General features: G+C 43.2%; 1 protein-coding gene across 1 annotated transcript in view; it reads right to left on the bottom strand.

Moving 5' to 3' along the window:
• The window catches only part of SACS (sacsin molecular chaperone), a 94450-nt gene extending 72724 nt beyond the window's left edge, over window positions 1–21726 (bottom strand). Inside the window, exons 1-2 of the mRNA XM_023190277.2 lie at window positions 21613–21726; window positions 5164–5684 (exon numbers count right to left, since the gene is read on the bottom strand). Coding sequence (XP_023046045.2) covers window positions 5164–5183 — 20 coding nt within the window. The 5' untranslated portion in view covers window positions 5184–5684; window positions 21613–21726. The remainder of the gene's footprint in view (window positions 1–5163; window positions 5685–21612) is intronic.
• Between the last annotated feature and the right edge of the window lie 5893 nt (window positions 21727–27619).

Here is a 27619-nt window from a genome sequence, read left to right as displayed (position 1 = left end):
GCAAAGACTTCATGACTACGAAACCAAAAGCAATGGCAACAAAAGCCAAAATAGACAAATGGAGTCTCATTAAACTAAAGAGCTTCTGCACAACAAAAGAAACTATCATCAGAGTGAACAGGCAACCTACAGAATGGGAGAAAAATTTTGCAGTCTATCTATCTGACAAAGGACTGCTATCGTGAATCTACAAGGAACTTAAACAAATTTACAAGAAAAAAAACAACCTCATCCAAAAGTGGACAAAGAATATAAACAGACACTTCTCAAAAGAAGATATATATGTGGCCAACAAACATATGAAAAAAAGCTCATCACTGGCCATTAGAGAAATGCAAATCAAAACCACAATGAGATACCATCTCATGCCAGTTAGAATGGTAATCATCAAAAAGTCAGGAAACAACAGGTGCTGGAGAGGATATGGAGAAATAGGAACACTTTTACACTGTTGGTGGAAGTGTAAATTAGTTCAACTATTGTGGAAGACAGTGTGGTGATTCCTCAAGGATCTAGAGCCAGAAATACAATTTGACCCAGCAATCCCATCACTGGGTATATACCCAAAGGATTATACATCATTCTACTATAAAGACACATGCACATGTATGTTTATTGCAGCTCTGTTCACAATAGCAAAGATTGGAACCAACCCAAATGCCCATCAATGATAGACTGGATAAAGGAAATATGACACATATACCCAACAGAATACTATGCAGCCATAAAGAAGGATGAGTTCCTGTCCTTTGCAGGGACATGGATGAAGCTGGAGACCATCATTCTCAGCAAACTAACACAGGAACAGAAAATCAAACACCACATGCTCTCACTCATAAAAGTGGGAGCTGAACAATGAAAACACATGGACACAGGGAGGTGAACATCCCACACCAGCTCCTGTCAGGGGCTGGGGGTTAGGGGAGGGATAGCATTAGGAGAAATACCTAATGTAGATGATGGGTTGATGGGTGCAGCAAACCACCATGGCACATGTATACCTATGTAACAAACCCGCACGTTCTGCACATGTATCCCAAAATTTAAAGTATAATAAAAAAACCATGTTCTAATATTAAGTATTATTTCTCCTAATATCAACTAAATAACTGCCAATTCCACATAAAACACTTCTCTTACCACAAATTCGTATCATGAATTTTAGTATTTTCAAATCACAATAAATTTACAAAAAGGGTGAATTTTATTTTATGTAAATTGTATCCTATTAAACCTGACTTTAAAAAATTAATGGGCCAAAAAAAAGCCTCACGTCATCAATTATCATTTTTTGCATTTATGTAAATAATCAAGCCAAATCTAATGAAACCAGACATTTTACAAATGAGAACAATCTTCCTTTAGTTATCTTGAATCAAAAAGGGGGCAGCATTGTAGAGAGATATTTTATGCTTCAACAGAAAACTACAGCACACCCTTATGGGTTATCAGTTTCTAGATGTGCTCATTGTCTTTGAGCTATTTTTCACCTCCTTGCAAATTAAAGTCAGCCATTTGGCACATCGTATCTTCCACACTCTGCTCCAGGACACTGGAGTCTATGACATCACCAAGGACATTCAAACGGAAAGCCGGGAAAGCCACTGGAGGGTCACTGCCATCCTCATTCGGCCACCCGAAGATACTGCAAGCCCGACATCTAGACTCAGAAACCGAGTTCACTGTCCGTTCTACCCAAGCATCTTTGTTTTTCTTTTCATTTTCAAAAATGTCTGACTTATTGGACCGTCCAGCAAACATTCTCTATCACCAAGTCTCGACAGATGGTTCAGCTGGTCCTTAATGAACAAGACAACCAACCAGAAATGGACTTAGATTGTTCAGACAGAAGAATCTCTCTTCTTTCGTGAACAACAAGGGGAACTAAAATAGTCTTTCTCTTTAACCAAACATTAGACAGGCTCCCCCACGCCCTCTTTTTGACAAGGCATCGTCTTCAGGTCCTGCCTTTGACCTGCCTAGCCCAGTTGGTGCCTGCATCCCGCCAAGCCAGTTCAGACAGAATTCCCTGACTCTGGCTATCTGATCACCTCCACATCCCATCCGATCCCTCAACCCACCTTGACAGCCGATCACTGTTTCAAGTCAGTTCAGCAAAAGTCCCTGGCTTTTGACATTCCCCCTTGGTAATTTTCCACGCAGTGACCCCTCACACTGCTCATTGGCTGTGAATCCTCAGCTGTCTTTGCTGTGTTAGGAGTTGAGCCCCCATCCCTCTGCCCTGTTGCAGTGGTCTTGATGCCTATCAAAGCAGTCCTGAGTAAAGTCTTCTTCACTATTTCAATAGGTGTCAGAATATGATTTTGAGCATATTCTGAGCATATTCTGATTTTGAACTGAGTCATGTGACTTCAGTTGTCACATTCATCACATGAAGCTCCCGCCCCCCAACATAAGAGAGGATTCCTAGACATTTATTTCCACTAGCCTGAATTAAGCCCAAGTGAGTCCTGCTCCTAAGCACACTGTAACTAGAGCTGTTTCCTCGGAACCCTTGGGGCAGTTTCCCCAAATCTGGCCCGCCCCTGGAATCTGCCTTTTGCACTAACATATACTGATGCTCCCACATCTTCCTGAAAGCAATGGAGAAGGAGCCAGTCCCACAGCAGCTTTCAACAAATGAGATTCGTTATGTTGCAACTTTCAGCTTAAAATTTCAGATGAATATATTTAATAATATATCTGCTTTCATTTCATTGCGTACATCACGTTTTACATGCCTTATTAGATAGATAATTTAATTTATTTTCCCACAATATTTCCAAAAAGCCAGGGCCTGGGAAGGCCCTGTGTGTGTTAATGCTGGGACTCTGAGCACGCCTCCACCACCCTCACACACAACTGTGGACCCCAGAGCTCCAGAAGCCTAGAGTGGATCCTCTTTAACTTTAAGAATTTTCTTTTCCCAGGAATAACAAGATTAGGCATATTTATGGTCTTAATAAAACAGGTTTTACGTGTCTTTTTTTTTTTTTTTTTTTGAGATGGAATCTCACTGTGTTGCCCAGGCTGGGCTGCAGTGGCCGGATCTCGGCTCACTGCAAGCTCCGCCTCCTGGGTTCACGCCATTCTCCTGCCTCAGCCTCCGGAGTAGCTGGGACTACAGGCGCCGCCACCACGCCCGGCTAATTTTTATTTTTTTTATTTTTAGTAGAGAGGGGGCTTGCCCGTGTTAGCCAGGATGGCCTCGATCTCCTGACCTCGTGATCCGCCCGCCTCAGCCTCCCAAAGTGCTGGGATTACAGGCGTGAGCCACCGCGCCCGGCCTTTTTTTTTTTTAACATGGAGTTTCACTGTTGTTGTCCAGGCTGGAGTGCAATGATGCGATCTCGGCTCACTGCAACCTCTGCCTCCTGGGTTCAAGCGATTCTGCTGCCTCAGTCTCCCGAGTAGCTGGGATTGCGCCACCATGCCCAGCTAATTTTGTATTTTTAGTAAACAGGGGGTTTTGCCATGTTGGTCATGCAAGTCTTGAACTCCTGACCTTAGCCTCCCAAAGAGCCGGGATTACAGCTGTGAGCCACCGCCCCCAGCTAGTTTTATATAAACCAGCCTGGTTTGATAAAAGTGTATTTATTGTTTTAAAAAGACTGATGTTTTGACTCTCAAAACATCTACTCTATGTGTTCATAAATGTGGCTATATCTAGTCGCTAATATTTTAGCTTTAATTTGGTACGTAAAGCCTATATAATGTAAATCTCTGCAAAAGTACATGCAAAGTTAATTCATATTTTTTTCTAGCTATAAATGGAATGTATTGCATAGTGAATACAAAGACAGCATAACTTTTAGATGCATCAAATCAATCCTAATTATTAAACATTTATAGTTCGTGTCAGAGTCAATGATTCTGCATAGTCACTGCTCTTTAAAATGGATGTATAAACGAAATTACCAATACAAAGAAGTCAGCTGGTAAGTTAAAGGAAAATGAGTTCACCTTTGATTTGAAAAAAAAAAAAAATGTGGTTCCAAAACTAGGAGGGAATGCACCAATATGGAAACATTCTAGAAGGTTTAAAAAAATCCACAGAAATACTGCAAGATAACATGTATGATGATAGGTAAGTAGACTTCTCTCATGTTTAAATAATTCAGCATCAGCAATGGTGTGGAAATTAATCTCACATGACTTCTCATAATACTAGAAATATGGAAATCCATCAAATATTTCAATCATTTAATAAAAATCAAACCCATAAAGTCGTCTCAATACTCTTGTCCATTCACACACTGAAACAACAATCAGTTATGACATGAATCCTGAAGCTCAGAGGCAAGCACTACTGAAAAAGTATCAGTTTGTTCCACTGTCTAATGGGTAACAATTTTCAAAAGGTAAAGAGCAATACAGTGCGTTTTTTCCGACGTTTTGCTTTGGAAAGCCAAATATGGAGACATTTTATTTGTTGATATCTTTAGGTTATAAGACGTGAAGCCTTCCCTGATCTCTATGGCACTAAAATTTCAATTATTGAATGTAATATCAAAATACAACATTCAAAATTAATGAAAGAGTATTTTGTTATGCTTAAGAAAAAAAGAAGCACATACAGAAATTTAAGGAATAATTATATAAATATACATACATTTTATTTTTTGCACAAATCCTCAAGCTTGTAAAATAAGCATACGTTCTTATGGAAACTAAATTTGAGGAGAAGAGCAAGCATTATATTTTATTGTCGTAATTCATAAAGGGAAAAGTAGAGTTCTCTTTTTCTCTCATTCTCTCTCTCTCCTCTCCCTCTCTCCTCCGGTTATTCGATACAATTCTAAGTACTTCACAGTTGTTTATTTTATATTTTCCAGACAATGGTATGGCAGTCTGGGGCACTCATAGATACATTTTATGAAGGAGAAAATGGGCTACATCTAGTCAACTCTCCATTACAATAGCCTCACTAGTATAAAGAAAATGCAAAACTATCTGGGCAAAGGCAAAGAAATTATTTTCAACCCTTGGCTTGAAATCTTGCATATACAATTTCAGTTGAAACTGAGGTATGGACAGTTGGTTCACTTTTACGTCTCGAGTGCTTTCACTGGTTTTTGCTTATCTATGTTTCATTTGGGAAAATCCAGCAAGCCTTCAACTGCTAATACAAATTATTGTCATTTAAAACATTAACTCATTTACCTGTTCTCCTTGGTCTCCATGATCACTTCTGGGATATCTGTTTGTGAAAACCATGAAAGTGTGCTTCTTTCTTCTGTTTACGTCTTCCCTCTGTGCTTCCTTTAAATGTGTACTCCAAGTTCAGCTCTTCCTGCCAGGTGGAAATAAAAGCCTGTTTTTCCCTTCAGCGTCCATTTCATCATCTGATGTCAGGAAACACTGTCGTGTTTTGCATCTGTGTTCCTTAAAGTATGACTCTCCAGGCTGATAAGGGAAGCCTTCTGTTCCAGCGACCCACGGAAGTTCTCAGGGTAAAACTGTGAATTCGCTAAAAGTTTTTGGCTTTCCCCCAAAGCAAAATCAATTTGTTTTCATCTGAGAATTTTCCGTATTTCTTTTTGAAGGTTCTTGGGGAAAATGGTGCAGAAATTCTTGGATTTTGAAGCTTCTCACCCTCATCTCAGCAGATGTAAAATATTCTTTGGTAGGAGCCTTTCTTCTGGCTCTGGTGACATGGGCATCTTGGCCTCACTTCTGTGATCCTGGAAGAAAAATCAAGGAAGGGTAAAGAAACGGTTAAGGAAAAGCACTTGAAGTCAATGCACTGAAAATGCAATTCCTCATTGAAGAGGGCCATGGTGCTCAGCTCCAGTGACTTTCTAATTATACTCTGCTGGTGGCACGACAGCTCTGCCAAAGAGCATGGCATTCGTTTCTGGCCTCACAAGACAGGCAACCAACAAACGCACATGTGCAGCTATAGAAATTAAAAGTACACCGGTCGGGCGTGGTGTCTCACGCCTGTAATCCCAGCATTTTGGGAGGCCAAGGCGGGTGGATCACGAGGTCAGGAGATCAAGACCATCCTGGCTAACATGGTGAAACCCCATCTCTACTAAAAATACAAAAAATTAGCCGGGCGTGGTGGCGGGTGCCTGTAGTCCCAGCTACTCGGGAGGCTGAGGCAGGAGAATGGCATGAACCTGGGAGATGGAGTTTGCAGCGAGCCGAGATGGAGCCACTGCACTCCAGCCTAGGCAACAGAGCGAGACTCTGTCTCAAAAAAAAAAAAAAAATTAAAAGTACATCTACTTAACCACTTAGTTTCACGTTCCCTCTATTTCCCTGGCTTCTTCCAAGTAGCAGTATGTGCTTCACTCACACGTGATGTGCCTTTTTTCAGGAACAACACCCTTTAAATCCAAACCCGTTTTTTTTGTTTGTTTTTGTTTTTGTTTTTGAGACAGAGCCTCCCTCTATTGTCCAGGCTGGAGTGTAGTGGCATGACCTTGGCTCACTGCAACATCTACCTCCCAGGTTCAAGTGATTCTTCTGCTTCAGCCTCCTGAGTAGTTGGGATTACAGGCGCCTGCCCCTACACTCAGCTAATTTTTGTATTATTCAGGGAGATGGGGTTTTGCCCTGTTGGCCAGGCTGGTCTCGAATTCTTGACGTGAAGTGATCTCCCTGCCTCTCAGCCTCCCAAACTGCTGGGATTACAGGTGTGAGCCACTGCACCCGACCCAAACCTACAACTTTATGTGTACAATAACAACTCGTTTGAAAGCAAAATATTTACCTTAGAAAAGGAAATGTGTCCTCAGAAAGACTTAATTTTACTAGTAATATTCCTTATAACTATTGGTGCCTGTAATAGTCTAACATTTTAAGAAACAAATAGAAGAAAAAATGACAAACTTTCTAATTTTTATTTTTTAGGGTGTTGGGCACAATCTGGGCTAACCCAAGGAAGCCTCAGTGAAAAATGACAAACTTTTTTTTTTTTTTGAGGAGTTTCACTCTTTTCACCTAGGCTGGAGCACAATGGCGCGATCTCAGCTAACTGCAACCTCTGTTTCCCGGGTTCAAGTGATCCTCCTGCCTCAGCCTCCTGAGTAGCTGGGATTACAGGCATGCTCCACCACGCCCAGCTAATTTTGTATTTTTAGTAGAGACAGGGTTTCTCCACTTTGGTCAGGCTGGTCTCGAACTCCTGACCTCAGGTGACGCACCCACCTTAGCCTCCCAAAGTCCAGGTATTACAGGCATCAGCTGCCGCACCCGGCCGGCAAACTTTATAAACAATGGTAAGTGGAGGGACACATGCGACTGCATTTTCTGCCCATTCATTGTTCTAAAATACTTCATAATTATCAAGATGCTCTCTCAGACAATGTCATACTAAATGGCTATTTCAGGAAGACAGAACAAGAAAGGTAGAGATGCTGATACGTTAAAATTGAGTCACAGGAAGGTCAGTAACTTGTTTCAGCCCATCGAAGCAGGAAGGGATCGACTGGAACGCGAAGACCAGCTCCGGACTTCTTATTCTGCATTTGCTATGCAACAATGTTTCATTGTGGGGAAAAAAAGGAATGTAGGAATAACAACCTAAGCTATACTGATTACATTATCAATTCTTGGATGTTCACGAAAACCCAGGAAAGAACTCCATATTCACTGTAAATGCTTTTCTGAAAACACTTTCCCAGTAACTTGCTATAATTAAAAAATATTACTAGGCATCATGAGTGAGATTAACTCAAACATACCAATGCAAAATCTTCTTATTCTTTCATGAATAGTTCATGAAATTTTGATTGCCATGCCAAGAATTAGAAAAACTATATATGTAAATTTAGGATTTAAGAATTTAAATTAAGGATTAATTAAATCCTTTAAATTAAATTAATTTAATTTAAATTAATATAGTTATTAGCAAGAGGATGGAAACCTTTTTTATGATAATAGACTTAAAACTGGACTCCAGTTTGAAATGTTTAAAATTAAAAGAGGTCATGTATAACAAAGTGAAGGATTAGGATCAATTTCTTTATCTGTAAAATATAGGAATTGGGGCTGGGCGTGGTGGCTCATGCCTGTAATCCCAGCGCTTTGGGAGGCCGAGGTGGGCAGATCATGAGGTCAGGAGATCCAGACCATCCTGGCTAACCCGATTAAACCCCGTCTTTACTAAAAATACAAAGAATTAGCCTGGCATGGTGGCGGCACCTGTAGTCCCAGCTACTCGGGAGGCTGAGGCAGGAGAATGACGTGAACCCGGGAGGCGGAGCTTGCAGTGAGCTGAGATCACACCACTGCACTCCAGCCTGGGAGACAGAGCAAGACTCCGTCTCAAAAAGAAAAAAATATGAATATAAACATGTTTATATGAATGTAAGACAAGCAGGTTTTATACGATAGATAAGAGCTCAAGGGAAGTCTGGAATTAGTTACACTGGAAGCAAGACCTCCAGCCCATCTGCCACTGACACTGGGCCTCTGCAGGAACCTCAGAAGGGAATCGGAGCAGTACTGATCTCAATGGAACACTGCGCTTTCATGAGCTTTCATGCTTGTCAGCCTCACTAAATCTCTAATTCCAGTTTGTTGATATCTTTAAGAATACATGTTCTGTGATCTAGAATATTAATTAACTTCATATCAACAGGCATGTTTGATAAAACTGCTAAACAGCATAAAGCTGCGTGGCAAATTATTACATTTTACTCCCCATGGACAATGATACGTTCGTTACAAAAACCAGTCTTTGGATAATATTTCCTCAGTAACTCTCTTAGCCATTGTAAATATACTGTTATCAACCACATTTATTCCTGTCCTTTCTAACAGAATAGGATGATTCTGTTCAGTGGATTACTAATCCAAGCTGCAGTCTTCCTTCTGACTTACACTGCCCGGCCAGTCTGATAGTCTCATCTAATAAGATAGTCTCATCTAATAATAAGGGGGAAGTGGGTTAAACATGACATGACTTGTCCTTGATACACACATGCTAGGTCTCAGAGATCACTGTGTCCTTGTCTCACACCTCCTGAACGCAGTCTCTTTCAAATAATCCAGTCTTTAACTTCATTTTTATTTTTATTTATTTATTTTTTGTTTTTTGAGATGGAGTCTTGCTCTGTCGCCCAGGCTGGAGTGAGTGGCACCATCTCGGCTCACTGCAAGCTCCGCCTCCTGGGCCCACACCATTCTCCTGCCTCAGACTCCCAAGTAGCTGGGACCACAGGCGGCCGCCACCGCGCCCGGCTAATTTTTTGTATTTTTAGTAGAGACGGGGTTTCACCGTGTTAGCCAGGATGGTCTCAATCTCCTGACCTCGTGATCCGCCCGCCTCAGCCTCCCAAAGTGCTGGGATTACAGGCGTGAGCCACCGCGCCCAGCCTATTTTTATTTTTTGAGATGGAATCTCGCTCTGTTGCCTAGACTGGAGTGCAGTGGCATGATCTTGGCTCACTGCAACCTCCGCCTCCCGGGCTCAAGCAATTCTTCTGCCTCAGCTTCCCGAGTAGCTGGGACTACAGGCATACACCACCTTGCCTGGCTAATTTTTATATTTTTAGTAAAGACAGGGTTTCACTATGTTGGCCAGGCTGCTCTTGAACTCCTGACCTCAGGTGATCCCCCCACCTCGGCGTCCCAAAGTGCTGGGATTACAGGTGTGAGCCACTGCACCCAGCCCGGTCTTTAATTTTAATACTACTTCTGCCATTAACAACCAGCTCACAGTTCAGAATTCCAAACACTATTATTCCTTTCCTGGACACTTAGAACATTTGCACCTGTTCATCTCCCTGGAACCTGCCATAGTCTCCATAGTTGTCAGAAATTGCCCACCACGATGGTGGACTCATTATGTGTGCTGTGAGCCAGTATGTGTGAAGGTGATAAGGTAACGGTTGCCCAGATGATTCTGTTCTCAAAATATAGCCCCCGATGAATCACTCTCATAATTTGTTTTTCATTTTTGAGCTACGACATACAACTTTGGTGATCTTTGGCCTACTTGTGTACCACCTATTTATTCTTCACTTAATATTTATTTTTCCCAAAATGATATTTTAATTAAATAAATGTATTATGAAAAGAAACTTTCCATCTACTATAAATGGAAACCTAGTGCCACAAACAGAAAATAACTTTAGGCCGGGCGCGGTGGCTCAAGCCTGTAATCCCAGCACTTTGGGAGGCCGAGACAGGCGGATCACAAGGTCAGGAGATCGAGACCATCCTGGCTAACACGGTGAAACCCCGTCTCTACTAAAATACAAAAAATTAGCCGGGCGTGTTGGCGGGCGCCTGTAGTCCCAACTACTCGGGAGGCTGAGGCAGGAGAATGGCGTGAACCCGGGAGGCGGAGCTTGCAGTGAGCTGAGATCCAGCCACTGCACTCCAGCCCGGGCGACAGAGCGAGACTCCGTCTCAAAAAAAAAAAAAAAAAAAAAAAAAAAGAAAATAACTTTAAAGACGAATAAAGTGAATACAAACGACTCACTAAATGCTGATCGAAGGGCCTACTGAAAACACGAAGTCTTTAACCTGCTCTTTGTTATTAAAAATGGAGATCAGTACATTTATGAGAAAATGTATAGCCTTTAATGACTTCATCCAGAAGGAAGAAAAGCTAAAAATCAGTGAATTAAGTATCCATTTAAGAATGTAGGAAAAAGGCAGGGTGTGGTGCCTCATGCCTGTAATCCCAGCACTCCGGGGGGCCGAGGCTGGTGGATCACCTGAGGTCAGGAGTTCGTAACCAGCCTGGCCAACATGGTGAAACCCCATCTCTACTAAAAAACACAAAAACTTAGCCAGGCATGATGGTGTGTCCCTGTAATCCCAGCTACTCAGGAGGCTGAGGCAGAAGAATCGCTTGAACTCGCTAGGCGGAGGTTGCAGTGAGCCGAGATCACACCACTGCACTTCAGCTTGGAGGACAGAGCGAGACTCCATCTCAAAAAAAAAAAAAAGAATTTAGGAAAAAATGTCTTGGGGATAAACCTAAAGGAAATAGGAAATAAAGATGAGAGCAGAATTAATGAAAGAGAAATAAAAGTTAATTCTTTAAAAACACTGCTAAAATTGGCAAACTTCTGGAAGACTGATCAAGGTAAAAGAAAAAAAGTCAACTGGACACCTTGGCTCATGCCTGTAATCCTAGCACTTTGGGAGACCACGGAGGCCAGATCACTTAGGCCCAGGAGTTTGAGACCAGCCTGACCAACATGGTAGAACCCCATCTCTACTAAAAATACAAAAGTAGCTGGGCATGGTGGCGCATGCCTGTAGTCCCAGCTACTCCGGAGGCTGAGGCAGGAGAATTGCTGGAACCCGGGAGGCAGAGGTTGCAGTGAGCCAAGATCGCGCCATTGTACTCCGGCCTGGGCAACAGGAAACTCAGTCTTCAAAAAAAAAAAAAAAAAAAAAAGAAAGTAGAAGGGAACCTTTTTAAGGGGTAAATTAAAAGGCAAGTCTGGTGCTTAGCAGTGATAAAGATATTTATTGATCTCTATTTCTACTTAGCATGTATTGGAGTGGGCAGCCAGAACAAGACAGAAAAAAACAAAGAGGAACAGGGAGGAGGGGAAGGGAGAACAAAACCATCACTATTCACTGATAGAATGTTCAAAAAAATTCAGACAAACTGACAATGTTAATAACAGATTTTTTCAAGATTACTGATATAAGTTAAATTGCATGTCTACATACCAGCAAGAGTTTAAGAGAGAAAGTATTTGTTAATGACAGACATTTATCATAGCAAGAAAAAAATGTTACCTTGGAATAATTATAATGAAAGAACTTGTATAGGAATTTTAGGAAGAAAATCTATAAACTTTAATGAAAGACATTAAAAAGACCCTTTAAAAATGGAGATACGTACATGATGAACCAGAAGGTTAAATATTATTGAAACGTCAACTCTCCTCAAATTGATCTTTTAATTCAAAGCAATTTGAATCAAAACCCCAACAACCTTGTAAAATAAAAACAGAATAACCAAAGACACTACTTAAGAAGAAGAGGGAAGACTTCCTCTAGAAGATACTAAGCTTTAACAAGAAACCATAATAATTATGTCGCATTCACACGGGAACAATCAAAGAGAGTAAAAGGCTCAGAAGCAGACCTTTGCATTAACGGGAACCTGATACATGAGAGAAGTATCAGAGGGGTTTAGTGGGGGAAAGTTGGGCCATTCCAAAAATGTTACTGGGGCAAGTGGCCAACTATATGGACACAAGCACGAAAATGTATCTGAACCCCATACTGTGCACAAATATCAGTTCTAGATGATTAAGCACATAAGTGAGAAAATCAAACCTTAATGAGACTATTACACCTATATAGATTTTCAGCCCTAATAATGAAAAACAAGCCATGTGAGGAGAAACTTTCTGATGTGCTGTTTTATATAAATGAATGGAACCTGTGTTTCCATGAAACAAGTTCCAAACACACGTTTTGTAGAATCTCAGATATGACATTTCAGGGGCTATCAGGCTTATATATCAACATACGAACATCCAGTTCTTATAACGAAAACCAAGCTATGTGCAAAGAAGCTTTGGGATGTGCTGTTTTAAATCACTGAATGGAACCTGAGTTTCCATTAAGCAAGTCCAAACACACGTTTTGTAGAAACTAAATAATTACACTTCTGAGGTTATTAGGCCTATATATGAACCTATGACTATGCAGCCCAATTAATTATTATGAAGATATGGGTGAAGGAGCTTTGCGATGTGCTTTATTATATCACTGAATGGAACCTGTTGTTTGTTACATTGTGTCCAGCGGTGGCCTGGGCATGAGCCTGGTACCTGGTGAATACCTCAAGTCCAGTGTCTGCCTGGGGTCTGATGTCCATCTGGGTACTGGTGTCCACTTGGGGCCTGATGTCCACCTCGAGCTGGATGCCCCCTGGGGTCAGGGTCTCCACCTGCGGCTTGATGTTCACCAGGGGCCTAAGTATCCACCTGGGGCCTCCTGTGCACCTTGGCCCTGGTATTTACCTGGGGACTGGACATCCACTTGGGGCCTAATGTTCACCTGGGGCCTGGTGTTCAACTGGGGCCTATGTGTCCACCTGGGACCTGACATACAGTTGCCTGATGTCCATCTGGGGCCTGGTTTCCACCCGGGGCCTGAATGTACCTGGAGCCTTGTGTCCACCCGGGGCCTGGTATTAACCTGGGCATCCACCAGGGGCCTGATGTTCAGCTGGGGCCTAGGTGCCAAACTGAGACCTGATGTTTACGCAGGGACTGGAGTCCGCTTGGCTAGGGCCTGGCATCAACCTGGTGTCTGATGTCTGGTGTCCACCTAGAGTCCTGTGTCACTTGGGGCCTGAAGTTGTGCTGGGGCCTTGGTGTCCACTGAGGCCTTATGTCCGTGGTGGTGGGGAAGAGGGGAGGGGAATCCTTGTCCCCAGGGGCCCTGCCCTCTTCCTGGGGAGAGTGGGTAGAGGGAGTTTCTGTGTCCCCGCCCCTCAACATCCAGGAATTCACCCTCCTGCACACGCGGTGGGGAAGGCGCCATTTTTGCCCACTTGGTGCCCCGTTAAGTTGCCCCTACTGCTCTGCTCAGGGTGTGAAGATCTCAGGTGGGTGCTGGACTGGGGGCCCCGGAGTTGCACCCGCCTGACTCCCTGCGAGAGCGGACTCATGCCTGTGAGCTAGAGCGTGGCCGCCGGGGCTCTGTGTGACATGGCAAAGAATACTAGTATATACAAAACTTTTATATGATTGAAATGTTGTCCATAGTGAAATTAAAATGCGGTACAATAAGATTGCCTTGTAGGGGCATGGTATGTTAGATTTGTTAAAGCGATTTCACAGGGATGATCTTATTTCAGTCTCTAAGTCTAGTGATTTGGCAGGGATTTGTGAATTTCGTTATACCGAGAATGAAACTGGTGTCCAGAAGAGTCCAGCAACAGCCCCATACTTCGTTTAAATCCCGGTGGCTCCCAGCTCTTACTTCTTCCCCACGACTGAGTGCCTGACACAAGTATAGGCCTTCTGTGAGCCCGGAAAATCCGAGACAGGTCTCAGCTAATTTATGAAGTTGATTTTGCCAGGGTTGAGGATGCGCCCCTTACACAGCATCAGGAAGTCCTGATGACAGGTGCCCAAGGTGGTCAGAGCACAGCTTGGTTTTATACATTTAGGGAGACATGAGACATCAATTAGTATATGTCAGAAGTAGAGGCCAGGTGAGGTGGCCCACGCCTGTAATCCCAGCACTTCAGGAAGCCAAGGCGGGCAGATCACCTGAGGTCAGGAGTTCAAGACCAGCCTGGCCAACATGGTGAAACCCCGTCTCTACAAAAATACAAAAATTAGCAGGGCATGATGGCGGGTGCCTGTAATCCCAGCTACTCGGGAGGCTAAGGTGGAAGAATTGCTTGAACCCGGTAGGTGGAGGTTACAGTGAGCCGAGATCGTGCCATTGGACTCCAGCCTGGGTGAGAGAGTGAGACTCCAAGTCTCAAAAAAAAAAAAAAAAAAAAAAAGAGAAGTACATTGGTTTGGTCTGGAAAGGGGGGACAACTTGAAGCAAAGGCAGGAAGACTGGAAGTGGGGAGGGGGCTTCCCGGCCACAGATAGGTGATACACAAGTGGTTGCATTCTTGCGTGTTTCTGATTAGCTTTTCCAAAGGAGGTAAATCAGATACGCCTCCACCTCTCCATCTCAGGGAGCGGAGGAGTGACTTTGAATAGAATGGGAGGCAGGTTTGCCTTGAGCAGTTCCTGGGTTGAGTTTTCCGTAGTGATTTTGGGGGCCCGAGATATTTTCCTTTCACACCCTCAAACCTCATTTCCGTCTTCGTCCTTCTCTTTCTGAAAGGGAGGAACTCTGCTTCTACCCTACCATTTGGGGAGAAGCATCACCTAATGGAAGAGAACATTCTTCGGTCTTCTCTTCACCATGGCTTGAGAATCACATAATCTCGCTGTGCCCAACTTTCCTCACCCCTAAACAGGGCCAGCTTGCCTTATCCACGAACTGTGTCGCTGCAACACCAAACCGAGCTGTGTCCTAACAGCATTTAGTCAACTGCAGACGGTTTTTGTGAATATTAGATGCTACTACTTTTGCTGATGCAGTATTTTTTAACACATGAAGTGACATGAAATGTGTTCATGATGTTCTCTGCCCACTGATTTCATGACCTCCTCTCATGCTCCAGGGCTCAAAACAACCAATGCTGTCCAACAGCTATTAGGTACCAGGGCTCCCCTCCCCCCAGCTTGGAACCTGAAGCCACTGCCCACAGCTAACAAGCACGTGTGCCACTCAGTGACCTCTTGGCCTTCCCAGCAAAACTACCCTATTTTGGCATCTGGGCTTGACCCACAGTAGGAAAACTTGGCACTACAGTACATGTGATCTCATTTAAGAAGGAGGAAGATAAACATGCCATCTGCACTTACTCACCGACGGGAAAAGTTCTGTGAGTTACACAGCTTGAAACAGGAACAGCCAGGAGACTGGGGACTTAAATCACAGCTATTGTACAAATAAAGGGAGCTGTTCCCTGAGCTAAACGCCGCCCTTTGGCAGAGGTAAGGCCTTTTGGCAGAGGGAGGCAGGAGAAGAGTGCGGGAAGTGAAGAAGTTCCTGAGGTGACAAAGTGAATTGCACCAGAGAGAAGGGGGGATAAAGCAAGCTTCCCAGGGACTAGCACAGGAACCCCTGGCTGTCCCCCGAGGACAGGACAAGAAAGGCCTCTCCTGCAGGAATGAGATTAAAACACAATCAGGAGCCACGCGAATACTCTGTCTCCTTTGATACGCTGTCTTCCCTGTTGGTTTAAGGGTGTCTTTGGGGCTAGTAAAGCCCCTCTTCCTGAAGGATTCCTTCCCTTTTCATGGTGTTCAGTGCTGCCGTGTTCACACACGCCTCTGCAGCTGCACCTGGCAAAATAGCTTGAGTTTCCCTAGAAATGCTCTTTGAGAAAGGGGTAGAGGCCGAATTGCCTTTGGTGATCTCCTAAGAATGGGGTCCACGTTCATCTGAAGATGGGAATGAAAAATTCATCCTTTTGGTTCAACCAAATTCATACATGGCTGAATCCTCTGGGATATGGTGAAGGCTGACCCTTGAAAGCCCCTAACATTGCAGAAACAAGGAGCCAAATGCAGAGACTTCAGGCCCACAGAACGCCTTCATGGGAATTAACAGCAAAGTAATCATCTCGCTCTCCTAACTTCGGGAGAAAGTATGAGTCAGCAAAGACTAAATTGGTTTAAAAATAGAATCTTTGCAAAATGGAAAAGTCGGATGAATTCACACTATAAATCAATAGACCTGAAAATGTAAGGCACAGCAAGCATTTTGGATGACATTAATGAAAGACCTGTGTTGTGCGCTGCAGGAAAGGTCGGGGGTCACCACAGCCACTCCCCGACCTTAAATTGAATATGTACGGAAAATAGTTTCTAGAGCACAAAAGGTGAAGCTAAAGGTGAGTGCTACTGATCCTTTATGTGTGTGTAATTAAAGATTTCGATGTAAAATGTACAACAGGAAAGGCACTGTATTTCAATAAGAAAAATATATAAATTATTCCTCCAGTGCTCCAAATCCCTTCTGTGTCATACAAATCTTTCTTGTCTGCTTTGCTGAAAGTTCCTCAAGAATATCTTATTCACCTTTGACTCTCCTACTTAGGTTTATGCATACAGAAAGTATTCAATAAAGATTGAATAATTTAGTCACTTTGGCCAATTTACAGATAATAAAACTACACATATTTTGTATGTAGTTTATCTGGCCTCAGATTCTAGCTTGTCAACAGGCCGAGCTGATTGTGGGAGGCAGTAGGCTAGGGGGCTGGCACTGAAATAGGAGGTCCCAGAGTCTTAGATTTACCTTCAAAAGCTCAATTTATCCTCAAATATACAATTTTACATAAAAATAACATCACATATGAGAGAATTGTATGGTACGTGAATATCTCAATAAAGCTGTTAAATGAAATTTTAAAAATAGATTATATGACTAAAATATATTTTAAGTGTCGTTTCAATACATGATAATATCTTAATTGATATTATCTAATAATATATGACTTTTTGAAGGGAAAAATAATATTCAATTATTTCATTAAAAAGTAACTCTTTGGGGAGGACTGACCATGTACAACCATGGCAGAGGCTCACTAAACTGTTATTCAGTCACTGACGTGGGGATTTTTTTTTTTTTTTTTTTTGAGATGAAGTCTCGCTCTGTCACCCAGGCTGGAGTTTAGTGGCGCCATCTCGGCTCACTGCAAGCTCCGCCTCCCGGGTTCACACCATTCTCCTGCCTCAGCCTCCCGAGTAGCTGGGACTACAGGCGCCACCACCTCGCCTGGCTGGTTTTTTGTATTTTTAGCAGAGACCAGGTTTCACCGTGTTAGCTAGGATGGTCTCAATCTCCTGACCTCCTGATCCGCCCGCCTCGGCCTCCCAAAGTGCTGGGATTACAGGTGTGAACCACCGTGCTTGGCCCGGCCCGAGGTAGGGATTTTTAACCTATCATGAATCCCATTTAAGGAGGAGGAAGCTGAGGCTGCAGGAGGTTAAGTGTCAGAACTAGTATGATGTGGAGCCAGGTTCCAAAACCCAGTATATCTTACTCCGAATACATTAAAATCTTGGGTACTTTTTATTATTATTCTTAGCAGGGACTCTCAGGAATATGATGGTAAATTGAACATAGATCTGTTCTTCATAATCAGGATTGCCTCTGGATGGTCACTTAGCATAAATGTTTAATAAATAATATTGGCTGGGCTCAGGCCTGTAATCCCAGCACTTTGTGAGGCTGAGGTGGGCAGATCACTGGAGATCAGGAGTTTAAGACCAGCCTGGGCAACATGGTGAAACCCTGTCTCCACTAAAAATACAAAAATTAGCCAGGCATGGTAGCAGGCACTTGTAATCCCAGCCACTCGGGAGGCTGAGGCAGGAGAATCACGAACCGGGGAAGTGGAGGTTGCAGTGAGCTGAGAGGTTGCAGTGAGCTGAGATTGCACCACTGAACTCCAGCCTGGGTGACAGAGTTAGACAACATCTCAAAATAAATAAATAAATAAACAAACAAACAAACTAAAGGGATATTTGGTATAATTGACAGAAAATTCGTAAAGATTGGTTGTAATTTATGTTTGAAACTTAAAGACCTAACAAACTAATCTCCTTAGGCTCTAAGTAACTATCATTGATCAAAGCTCTGTTTATTTCATGTTGCCAAATTTAGCAAATAAAAACCATAAATATAAGCATATACACTTTGAGTTTCAGATAAACCGTGAATTATTTTTTAGTATGTCTATGTCTTATGCAATATTTAGTGTATTTTATCTTGTAATCCTATTAGGGTTTTTTAAATGGTTAAATTTATCATTGCATTAAAAACAAGGAAAAAGGCTAAACTATTACTATGGGAAAACATGCACAAATTCTAGATACGTATAAAATTCAAATACTCCTTTCTAGCACTTAGTACTTTAACGAGGTAGGGAGGTTTATAAAATTTAAATTATCATCAATAATTATATTAGGGTGGCTTTGATTTATTTTTAAGTGTCATTTCAGAACACATTAAAAGGTTATGTGGACTGTAGAGCCCTCATTTTCTGCCCTAGATGACAGACTCCTGGTGTAATCTCGAGCAGAACATTTAAAACAAATATTTGTCTGGATGTAAGGTTATTATAACTGGACCACAGATCTCTTCTGACACAACCCTGAACCAGCATGGCACCTTGGGTTTCACATCATCATTAACTCCAAGGGCCCTGAGGGGGATACCATGGTAGGAAAAGAGCTCAGAGTTCAGTCTGAGAACTCGCTGATGCCCACCAAGAGAATCCAGTCTCACCACCTAGTCAGTCTCTCCTTTTACTACTAAGAAATACTTGGGGTTCTACTCTCTCTTAAGGTTACATTTTGTAATCTGCAAAATGGGGCTACCTGTTTCATAAGGTTATTCTAAGAATCAATGAGACAAAAGCATTTAATTTGATCACATAATTGTTATAAACTGGGGCTACCCCAAAGAGAGATATCTGAATCATGTAGCCAGAACCTGAAGGAAATCGAAAGATTATTCTATGTCTCTTACCTTAGAGGCTTTCTAATTAGCACAAAGAGAAGCCAAAGGAGGGCTAGAGCCACACCTTTGGTCCCCAATCCAGTGCTTTTCCTAGCTTTGCTGTGTTCCCCCTTAGGCAGGGGTGAAACGGCCTCATCCTAAATGTTAAAATCTGACACATCCTGGCTAACACGGTGAAACTCCGTCCTACTAAAAATACAAACAATTAGCCGGGCGTGGTGGCGGGCGCCTGTGGTCCCAGCTACTCGGGAGGCTGAGGCAGGAGAATGGTGTGAACCCGGGAGGCAGAGCTTGCAGTGAGCTGAGATGGCGCCACTGCACTCCAGCCTGGGTGACAGAGCGAGACTCCGTCTAAAAAAAAAAAAAAAAAAAAAAAAAAAAACTGATACATATCCTAAGTGTAGAGTTAAGGAAAGGAAAGGCAGCAGGATAAAGACATATAAAGTAGAAATTAAAATAGTAACAGGATTGACAGTGCAAAGAGCAAATTGCCACCTAGGCTGTCCAAGATCAGAATAGCAATGGGAATTGTCCTGACTTCCAATTTGGCATCCTTCGCATCAATCACATGTAGCAGTCCTCATGTAGGCTCATGGTGGGAGCGGTCAACATCATCATCACTGCTGCTGTCATACAGGATTTAGGAAGAGTCGTACAAAGGGAACTGCCCCTCCCTCTTCCAAAGAATACTCCTATGGCAACGTGGAAACATCAGCATTCCTTTTATAGACAAGATGGCTTAGTGTTTCATGTATAGCAAGAACTGAATATGTATATTTTACTGATCAGAACTCATTCAGATGCACTCAGCCGAAAGTTCATTTCAAAATGTATTCCTTTAGGGAAATGGCACGTGAATCTCTTTAGCATGCTTCACCTTGGATGGGTGGTTACATAGATGGTGGACCGAGTGAGAAAATGACAAAACTCTTACTAAATAGTGACACTGTGTGGAGAACCCTGCCAGCGCCTTCACACACATCACCTGGTTTCAACCCTGTGACCGTTAAGTGAATAATTGCATCACAGGAGGGAACTGAGGTTCGTAGAAGTCATGTGGATTGTCAGGGGCTGCAGGGAGGACGTGGTAGAGCTGAGATTGGAACCCGGGGCTTCTGGGGGCAAATCCAGCGTCAAGCAATGGTTCCTTAGATGCTTCGGATGTAAGCAAACCTTGGTCTTCAAGTTCTACAATTGGACTTTTCTTCCTATTATGTGAAGAATAGAAAATACTTATTCGTGGAAAAGTTCAAGTAAGCTATAAGGAAAATAGGGTATGTGGAAAATCTGGCTTGCTTTGTTTGAAAGAGACTGAAGGAGTCTTTAAGATCCAAGGAGAAAAAAAAGAAAAAATTGCCCGGGCAGCCTAGGAAGGTGAAGAAAGGATGAAAGGGACGGCTCAGGAGGAGAGAGGAAAGGAAACGGGGATCGTTGTCACAGCCCAAAGTGAGGATTCAGGGCAAGATTAGGGAAGGCAGTTTGGATGGTCCTAAGTAAAACTACTGGGCCATGATGAGCCTGCATTAACCTAGAATGAATCTGGTTATCAATGGGCAGCTTAAGAAAAACAATATGGCAAATCTACTTGTCATGTGACAAATAAAATGGGATTAAGTGTCAATTATTATTATTATTTTAATCCATGACCTGTGAATCAATTACTTTTATCTGCACTGATGGAGAAATGAAGCGTTCCCCTTCAAAATAACTTCAGGGCAGCTGCGCTTTAACCACATGGATTCCACCTGGCTTCTGCCTTTTACTTAAGTGGAATGGGCTTTTATCCATCTTCAGAGGCAGAGAGAATAAAATTAAAGCCAAAACAATTGATATGTTATAATAGAAACAAATCCAGTCCTCTTCTCTGAGGTATTGACCTTGTTTTAAGGAATAAAAAAAGACAGCCAGAGAGAGGTTTTGTTGCTAAAGCCGGAATACTCTTTCAAAGAATCTAATGATCACTTACTAGAATACAAGTAAATATGTGAACTATTTTTAACTAAAAGCAGGATTTTCAAATATTATATAAGATAACCAAAACATATGGCATTGTTTGAAGGCATGCTGTTTAAAGTGAGAGCAATTTTACAAATTAACTGTCAGCTACTTTGAGAATCCCATCTTATTGTTCAGCAAGGCTCTGGACCCCACACTGTGTTACTGCAACAGCTCCACGGTGGCAGTGCACGGCAACCCGGGTGGAAATGAAAATGACAAAGCGGCTAGCCCAGCATCTTGACCGCGGCAGATTTCTCTAGTCACCCTGCAGCCGCTCCTCACCCACAAATTCGCAAGCAGTCAACCCAAACTGCATTTTCAGAAGAGCTCATTACTCACAGCTGCAAAGCACGCTGAAGGCCCTCTGGTCTCTGTCCTCTCCGAAGGCAGGTTTGTTAGAGAAAGTGGCCCCTTACCTCCCCCAGCAGCTGCAGTGGCCGAGTCCTGGTTTCCCAAGACTCAGAGGACCGATGGCCAACCACACCATGGAGCCCGCCCATCCCCAGGCTGCTCCTGCAGCTGCCCTTCTCGCTGGCCACCCAGCTGGAATCTCGGACTTACTGGGGGCTGTGGGCATCAGGGTCTCTCGGTCTTTGTTTTCCTCCAGTGCCATCAGCAGGTCCCAGCGTGACTGTCCTGCAGCCGCACTGGGTCCAGGCGGCTCCTGCCGCAGTCAGTTGCTCCCCCTACCCAGCAGCCTTTTTTTTCTTCTTAAAGAGACAGGACTGTCATCAACCTTAGGTGTCAGTAATGCTGCAAGTGCAGCATTGTCGTTCAGGGTGGGGGTGACAGCCAACCACACGTTTTTGTTCTGTTTGCTTGCAAAGGCTAATTTTTAGCAGTAGGTATGGCTAACAGAAGACTGGCTCTGTTAAACACCAGCTGTGTGACCTTAGACAAGTCACACGTGGGTCTCGAGTACCTCATGGGAAGTGAAGACTTGTGACCTGGTAATGTTGTAGCTCACAATCTGCTTTTTGTATGTTATTTGAAGTGGCATATGAGGTTCCAATGGTTAAAAAAAAAAAAAGCATTCACTCAAAATGTGTTGTAAACTGTGAAATGCTATACAATTGATCCTGTTCTAAGTTGAAATTGCTAGTCTCACTTGAATAATAAAAAATATTGTGACTGTTATTTTCTGGCTTCCTCTGGTGGGGGATGTGAAATACCACCAGCATTTATTTCATTTCGGCACACGGCTGTCCTGCCACTGGCCTGGGTCCATCATATTCCTCCTGATAGTCTCCTAGTAGAACTGCCTACTTTATCCATAGAAATCTAGAATTTGGGCTTATTTGGAAATACTGCAGCTTAGAAGCTTCTTATTGCTTCGCTTCTGCGGAAAATTCCTCTTAAGTCAGTTCAAACAACTCCAGACCTGAAAAGGCTCAAATGATCCCTCCTGGGAGAAGACCAAAGCAAGCCCCAAATGTCAGCACCAACCTGAGAAGGAGAGCCCCTGCTTCTTGTACCTGGCCCTGCACTGGTCTGACCCAGAAGATGCCACGTCTAATGGCGTCTCCTTCACATCCTAGACTCACAGATTTGTGCACATATTATTTCCTGGGTGATAGGAGGGAAACCTCCTGTTCTAACAAAAGGACCGAATAATCACAAACAAAGCAAGTTTCTATTGGGGAGAAATGGTGTCTTGTGGGGCCTTTTCATTGAGCTCTCACTGTAGTGCCGTGTGGACCAGGAGGCCCTCACTGACTTGCGCCCGTGGAGTGAGCCTGCCTCTCTGAGGCTGAACTAATGTGGTTCAGTTGTCACCAGTTTAATTCAGCACACAAATATGGAGCACTTGTTGTGTTCCTGGCATCAGCTAGACACTGTGGACTAAACGGTGAATACCCAGTGTGTTGCTCCCCAGTAGGCTCTTCTACTCACAACTGTAAACCATGACACCCCCAATGGGAAAAGTTATAAATAACTACATATATAAAAACTATATATGTGTGTGTGCGCGTGTATGTGTGTGTGTGTATATATATATAGTTTTCAGAAAGGTTAGACCATTTTGCCTACCTACTCACATTAAATAAAGGTATCCCGTGAAATATTGGTTATTCAGAAATAGTGTCGCTTAGCCAGGTATGGTGGAACATGCCTGTAGTCCTAGCAACTCGGGAGGCTGAGGAAGGAAGATTGCTTGAGGCCGGGAGTTTGAGACCAGCCTGAGCAACATAGCAAGACCTCAGGCTGGGTGCAGTGGCTCACGCCTGTAATTCCAACACTTTGGGAAGCCGAGGTGGGTGGATCACTTGCGGCCAGGAGTTCAAGACCAACCTGGCCAACATGATGAATCCCCGTCTCTACTAAAAATACAAAAATTATCTGGGTGTGGTGTGTGCACCTGTAATCTCAGATACTTGGGAGGCTAAGGCAGGAGAATTGCTTGCACCTGGGAGGCAGAGGTTGCAGTGAGCTGAGATCGCGCCACTGCTCTCCAACCTGAACAACAGTGTGAGACTCTGTCTCAAAAAAACAAAAACAAACAAACATAGCAAGACTTAATCTCTACAAAAATTTAAAAATTCAGCAGGCATTGGTGGTGCATGCCTGCAGTCCTAGCTACTTGGGAGACTGAGGTGGGAGGATCACTTGAGCCCAGGAGTTTAAAGTTACAGTGAGTTATGACTACACCACTGCACTCCAGCCTGGGTGACAGAGTGAGACCCCATCTCTAAAATTAAAAAAAAAAAAAAAAAAAGACAAAAATATAGTGGTGCAATGTAGAAGTCAAAGCTTAATTACCCTTGTGAGCACGGCCTATGATACACCTAGTTACTGTCACAACAAATTTCAGGTGTTTGTATGTGGCTTTCTACACATTCGGAAGGTGATTTCATGTGCATTGCAAGCCCTTCACTCTGCCACTGTCCAGAGATGATGGCGCATGCAATAAACCTTATGAGTTCAGTTACACTCATGGTACCATTTATGCTACTGAAATGTTGTCAGAAGATTTAGACTTTGTCCTAAAAATTTAAGAAAGCAAAGATTTCTGGATAATTCACGAACCACAGATCTTCCACATTCAGGCAAAGATTGACCATTAACATATTCAGGTCAGAGGTCAATCTGTCTGTGATGGTTAATTTTAGGTGTCAACTTGACTGGGCTAAGCAATGCCCAGGTAGCTGGTAAAGCATCCTCTCTGGGTGTGTCTGTGAGGGTGTCTGCCAAAGAGACTAGCGTTTGAATTACTAGACTGGGTAAAGATCAGATGGACATCATCCCACATGAGGGCCCAGATAGAACCAAAAGTCAGAGGAAGGACAAATTCTCTCCCTGTCTCTCCTTGAGCTGGTACATTCCATCTTCTCCTACCTTGGACATCCGAGTTCCTGGTTCTCAGAGCTTCAGACTCCAGGAGTTACACCAGCACCCCACCTCATTCTCAGGCCTTTGGCCTTGTACTAGGATTTACACCACCATCAGCCTGCCTGGTTCTCAGGCCATCAGACTCAGACTGAATCACACCAACAGCTTTCCTGGTTCTCCAGCTTGCAGATGGCAGATCAGGGGACTTACTGGCTTCCACAAGCACGAGTCAATTTCCATAATAAATCCCTTCTTACATATCTATAAATATTTTTGATTCTGTTTCTCTGGAGAACCCTAAGACAATGTCTCCACCTTACCCTAAGCTGAGCCTAGAACATGAGAAAAAGCATGACCTGGTGCCACGGCTGTCCAGAACCACAAAAGTACAGCCAGAGGATGAGTCTCTGCCACTTGTCCAGAGGTTTCAAAGAGCTGCTGCAACATGCTGGCTCCTTCTGGATCCTCCCAGCTGCTGCTCCCACCATGCCAGCCTTTCATTCCAGCCACATCACGTGGCCAAAGCTCTGTTCACATGTGGCCTGGAGACCACATGGCTTTCTTAGCCTCTTCCTGAAAGTTGTATGAGGGTCAGGTTTTATCAACTCAGAAAAGTTAGCAGCTCAACCTGGATGATACAAGCTAAGTCTCAGCATCCAGTCATAGTTTTGGAGTCTTAGTTTCTGTTTCTGTGATGGTTAATATTGAGTGTCAACTTGATTGGATTGAAGGCTGCAAAGTATTGTTCCTGGGTGTGTGTGTGAGGGTGTTACCAAAGGAGATTAACACTTGAGTCAGTGGCAGAGACAGACCCACCCTCAATCTGGGTGGGCACAGTCTAATAAGCTGCCAGCACAGCTAGGATAAAAGCAGGCAGAGGAATGGGGAAGGATTAGACTGGCTGAGTCTTCTAGCCTACATCTTTCTCCCGTGCTGAATGCTTCCTACCCATGAATATTGGACCCCAAGTTCTCCAGCTTTGGGACTCTTGGACCTTTGGCCACAGACTGGCTTCCTTGCTCCTCAGCTTGCAAATGGCCCGTTTTTTTTTTTTTTTTTTTTTTTTTTTTTTTGAGCCAGAGTCTGGCTCTGTCGCCCAGGATGGAGTGCGGTGGTGCGATCTCGGCTCACTGCAAGCTCCGCCTCCTGGGTTCATGCCATTCTCCTGCCTCAGCCTCCCAAGTAGCTGGGACTACAGGCACCCGCCACCATGCCCGGTTAATTATTTTGTATTTTTAGTAGAGACGGGATTTCACCATGTTAGCCAGGATGGTCTCGATCTCCTGACGTCGTGATCCGCCCACCTCGGCCTCCCAAAGTGCTGGGATTACAGGTGTGAGCCACTGCACCCGGCCGCAAACGGCCTATTGTGGGACCTCACTTTGTGATCGTGTGAGTCAATACTCCTTAATAAGTTCCCTTTTATATATACATCCATCCTATTAATTCTGTCCCTCTAGAGAACCGTGACAAGTATCACCGGTTTTTCTAGCTCACGGGCACATCACGCCACCATGCTCAATCGTAACACTCGCTCTTGTCAGGGATGATAGAGATTAAATCTCTACAAACCAGGAACTCTCTGGGAAGGTCACATGATTTTTGACCTTCAGTTTCGTCACCTGTGAAATGGGAATAGAAGCATATCTCGTTCTATTGCATTTCACTTTATTACACAATGCAGATTCTATGTTTTTTATAAATTGAAGGTTCATGGCAACCCTGCCTCGAGTAAGACTATTGGAGCCATTTTTCCAACAGCACATGCTTACTTTGCGTTTCTGTGTCACGTTTTGGTAATTTTCACAATGTTTCAAGCTCTGATGATTATCATATCTGTTATGGTAATCTGTGATCAGTGATCTTTGATGTTGCTATCGTAATTGTCTTGGGGCTCCACAAGTGACACCCATATAAGACAGTGAATTTAATTGACAAATGTGTGTTCTGACTGCTCCAATGACCGGCTGTTCCCTGTTTCTCTCTTTCTCTCTCCCCCTCTTTTCTCTCCCCGTCTCTCTCTGCCTCTCTCTCTCACTCCCACCCAGGCTTCCCGGCTTCCCTATTCCCTAAGACACAACAATATTGAAATTATGCCCATGAATAACACTACATTGGCCTCTAAGTGTTCAAGTGAAAGAAATAATCACATATCTCTCACTTTAAATCAAAAGCTAAAAATGAATGAAAAGTGTTCATCATCAGTAATCATCAGAGAAATGCAAATCAAAACCACAATGAGACAGCATCTTGCACAATCCGAATGGCTATTGTTAAAAAGCCGGAAAATAATAGATGTTGGGGAGGCTGCAGTGAAAAGGGAACACTTATATACTGTTGGTGGGAATGTAAATTAGTTCAGCAATTATGGAAAGCAGTTGGAGATTTCTCAAAGAACCAAAAACAGAATTACCATTCAATTCAGCAATCCTATTTCTGCGTATATACACGCAAAGGAAAATAAATTGTCCTACCAAAAAGACTCATACACTTGTATGGTCATCACAACAGTATTCACAGTATCAAAGACATAGAATCAACTTAGATGCCCATCAATAGGTGATTAGATGAAAAAAAGTGGTACATATACCATGGAATAATACACAGCCATAAAGAAGAATGAAATGGAAGCAACTGGAGGCCATTATTCCAAGTGAATCAATGCAGGAACAAAAAAACAAATACTGTATGTTCTCACTTATAAGTGGGGGCTAAGCATTGGTACGTACCATGGACATAAAGATGGGGGGATGAAGACACTGGAAACCGCTAGATGACAGACTAGGGGAGGGGGCCAAGGGCTGAAAAACTACCTGTTGGGCACTATGCTCACTACCTGGATGATGGGATCATTTGTACCCCAAACCTCAGGATCATGCAATGTACCTATGTAACAAACCTGCACATGTACCTCCTGAGTCTATAATCAAAGTTAAAATCATCTTTTAAAGAGCTAGAAATGGTTAAGCTTAATGTGCATGGCATGTCAAATACTAGATGGGTCAAAAGCTAGGCCTTTGAACTCCAAACAGATAGCCAAATAATGAATGCAAAGGAAAAGTTCTTGAAGGAAATTAAGTGTTACTCCAGTGAACACATGAATCATAAGAAAGTGAAACAGTCTTTCAATTTATATGAAGAAAGTTTTAGTGGTCTGAACAGAAGATCAAACCGGCTACAACATTCCCTTAAGCCAAAGCCCAATACAGAAAAAGGCCCTGATTCTCCTGAATTCTGT

The sequence above is a fragment of the Piliocolobus tephrosceles genome, chromosome X (genome assembly GCF_002776525.5).
Source record: "Piliocolobus tephrosceles isolate RC106 chromosome X, ASM277652v3, whole genome shotgun sequence".
In the NCBI taxonomy this organism is placed as follows: Eukaryota; Metazoa; Chordata; class Mammalia; order Primates; family Cercopithecidae; genus Piliocolobus; species Piliocolobus tephrosceles.
This window is presented reverse-complemented; position numbering and strand designations above follow the sequence as displayed.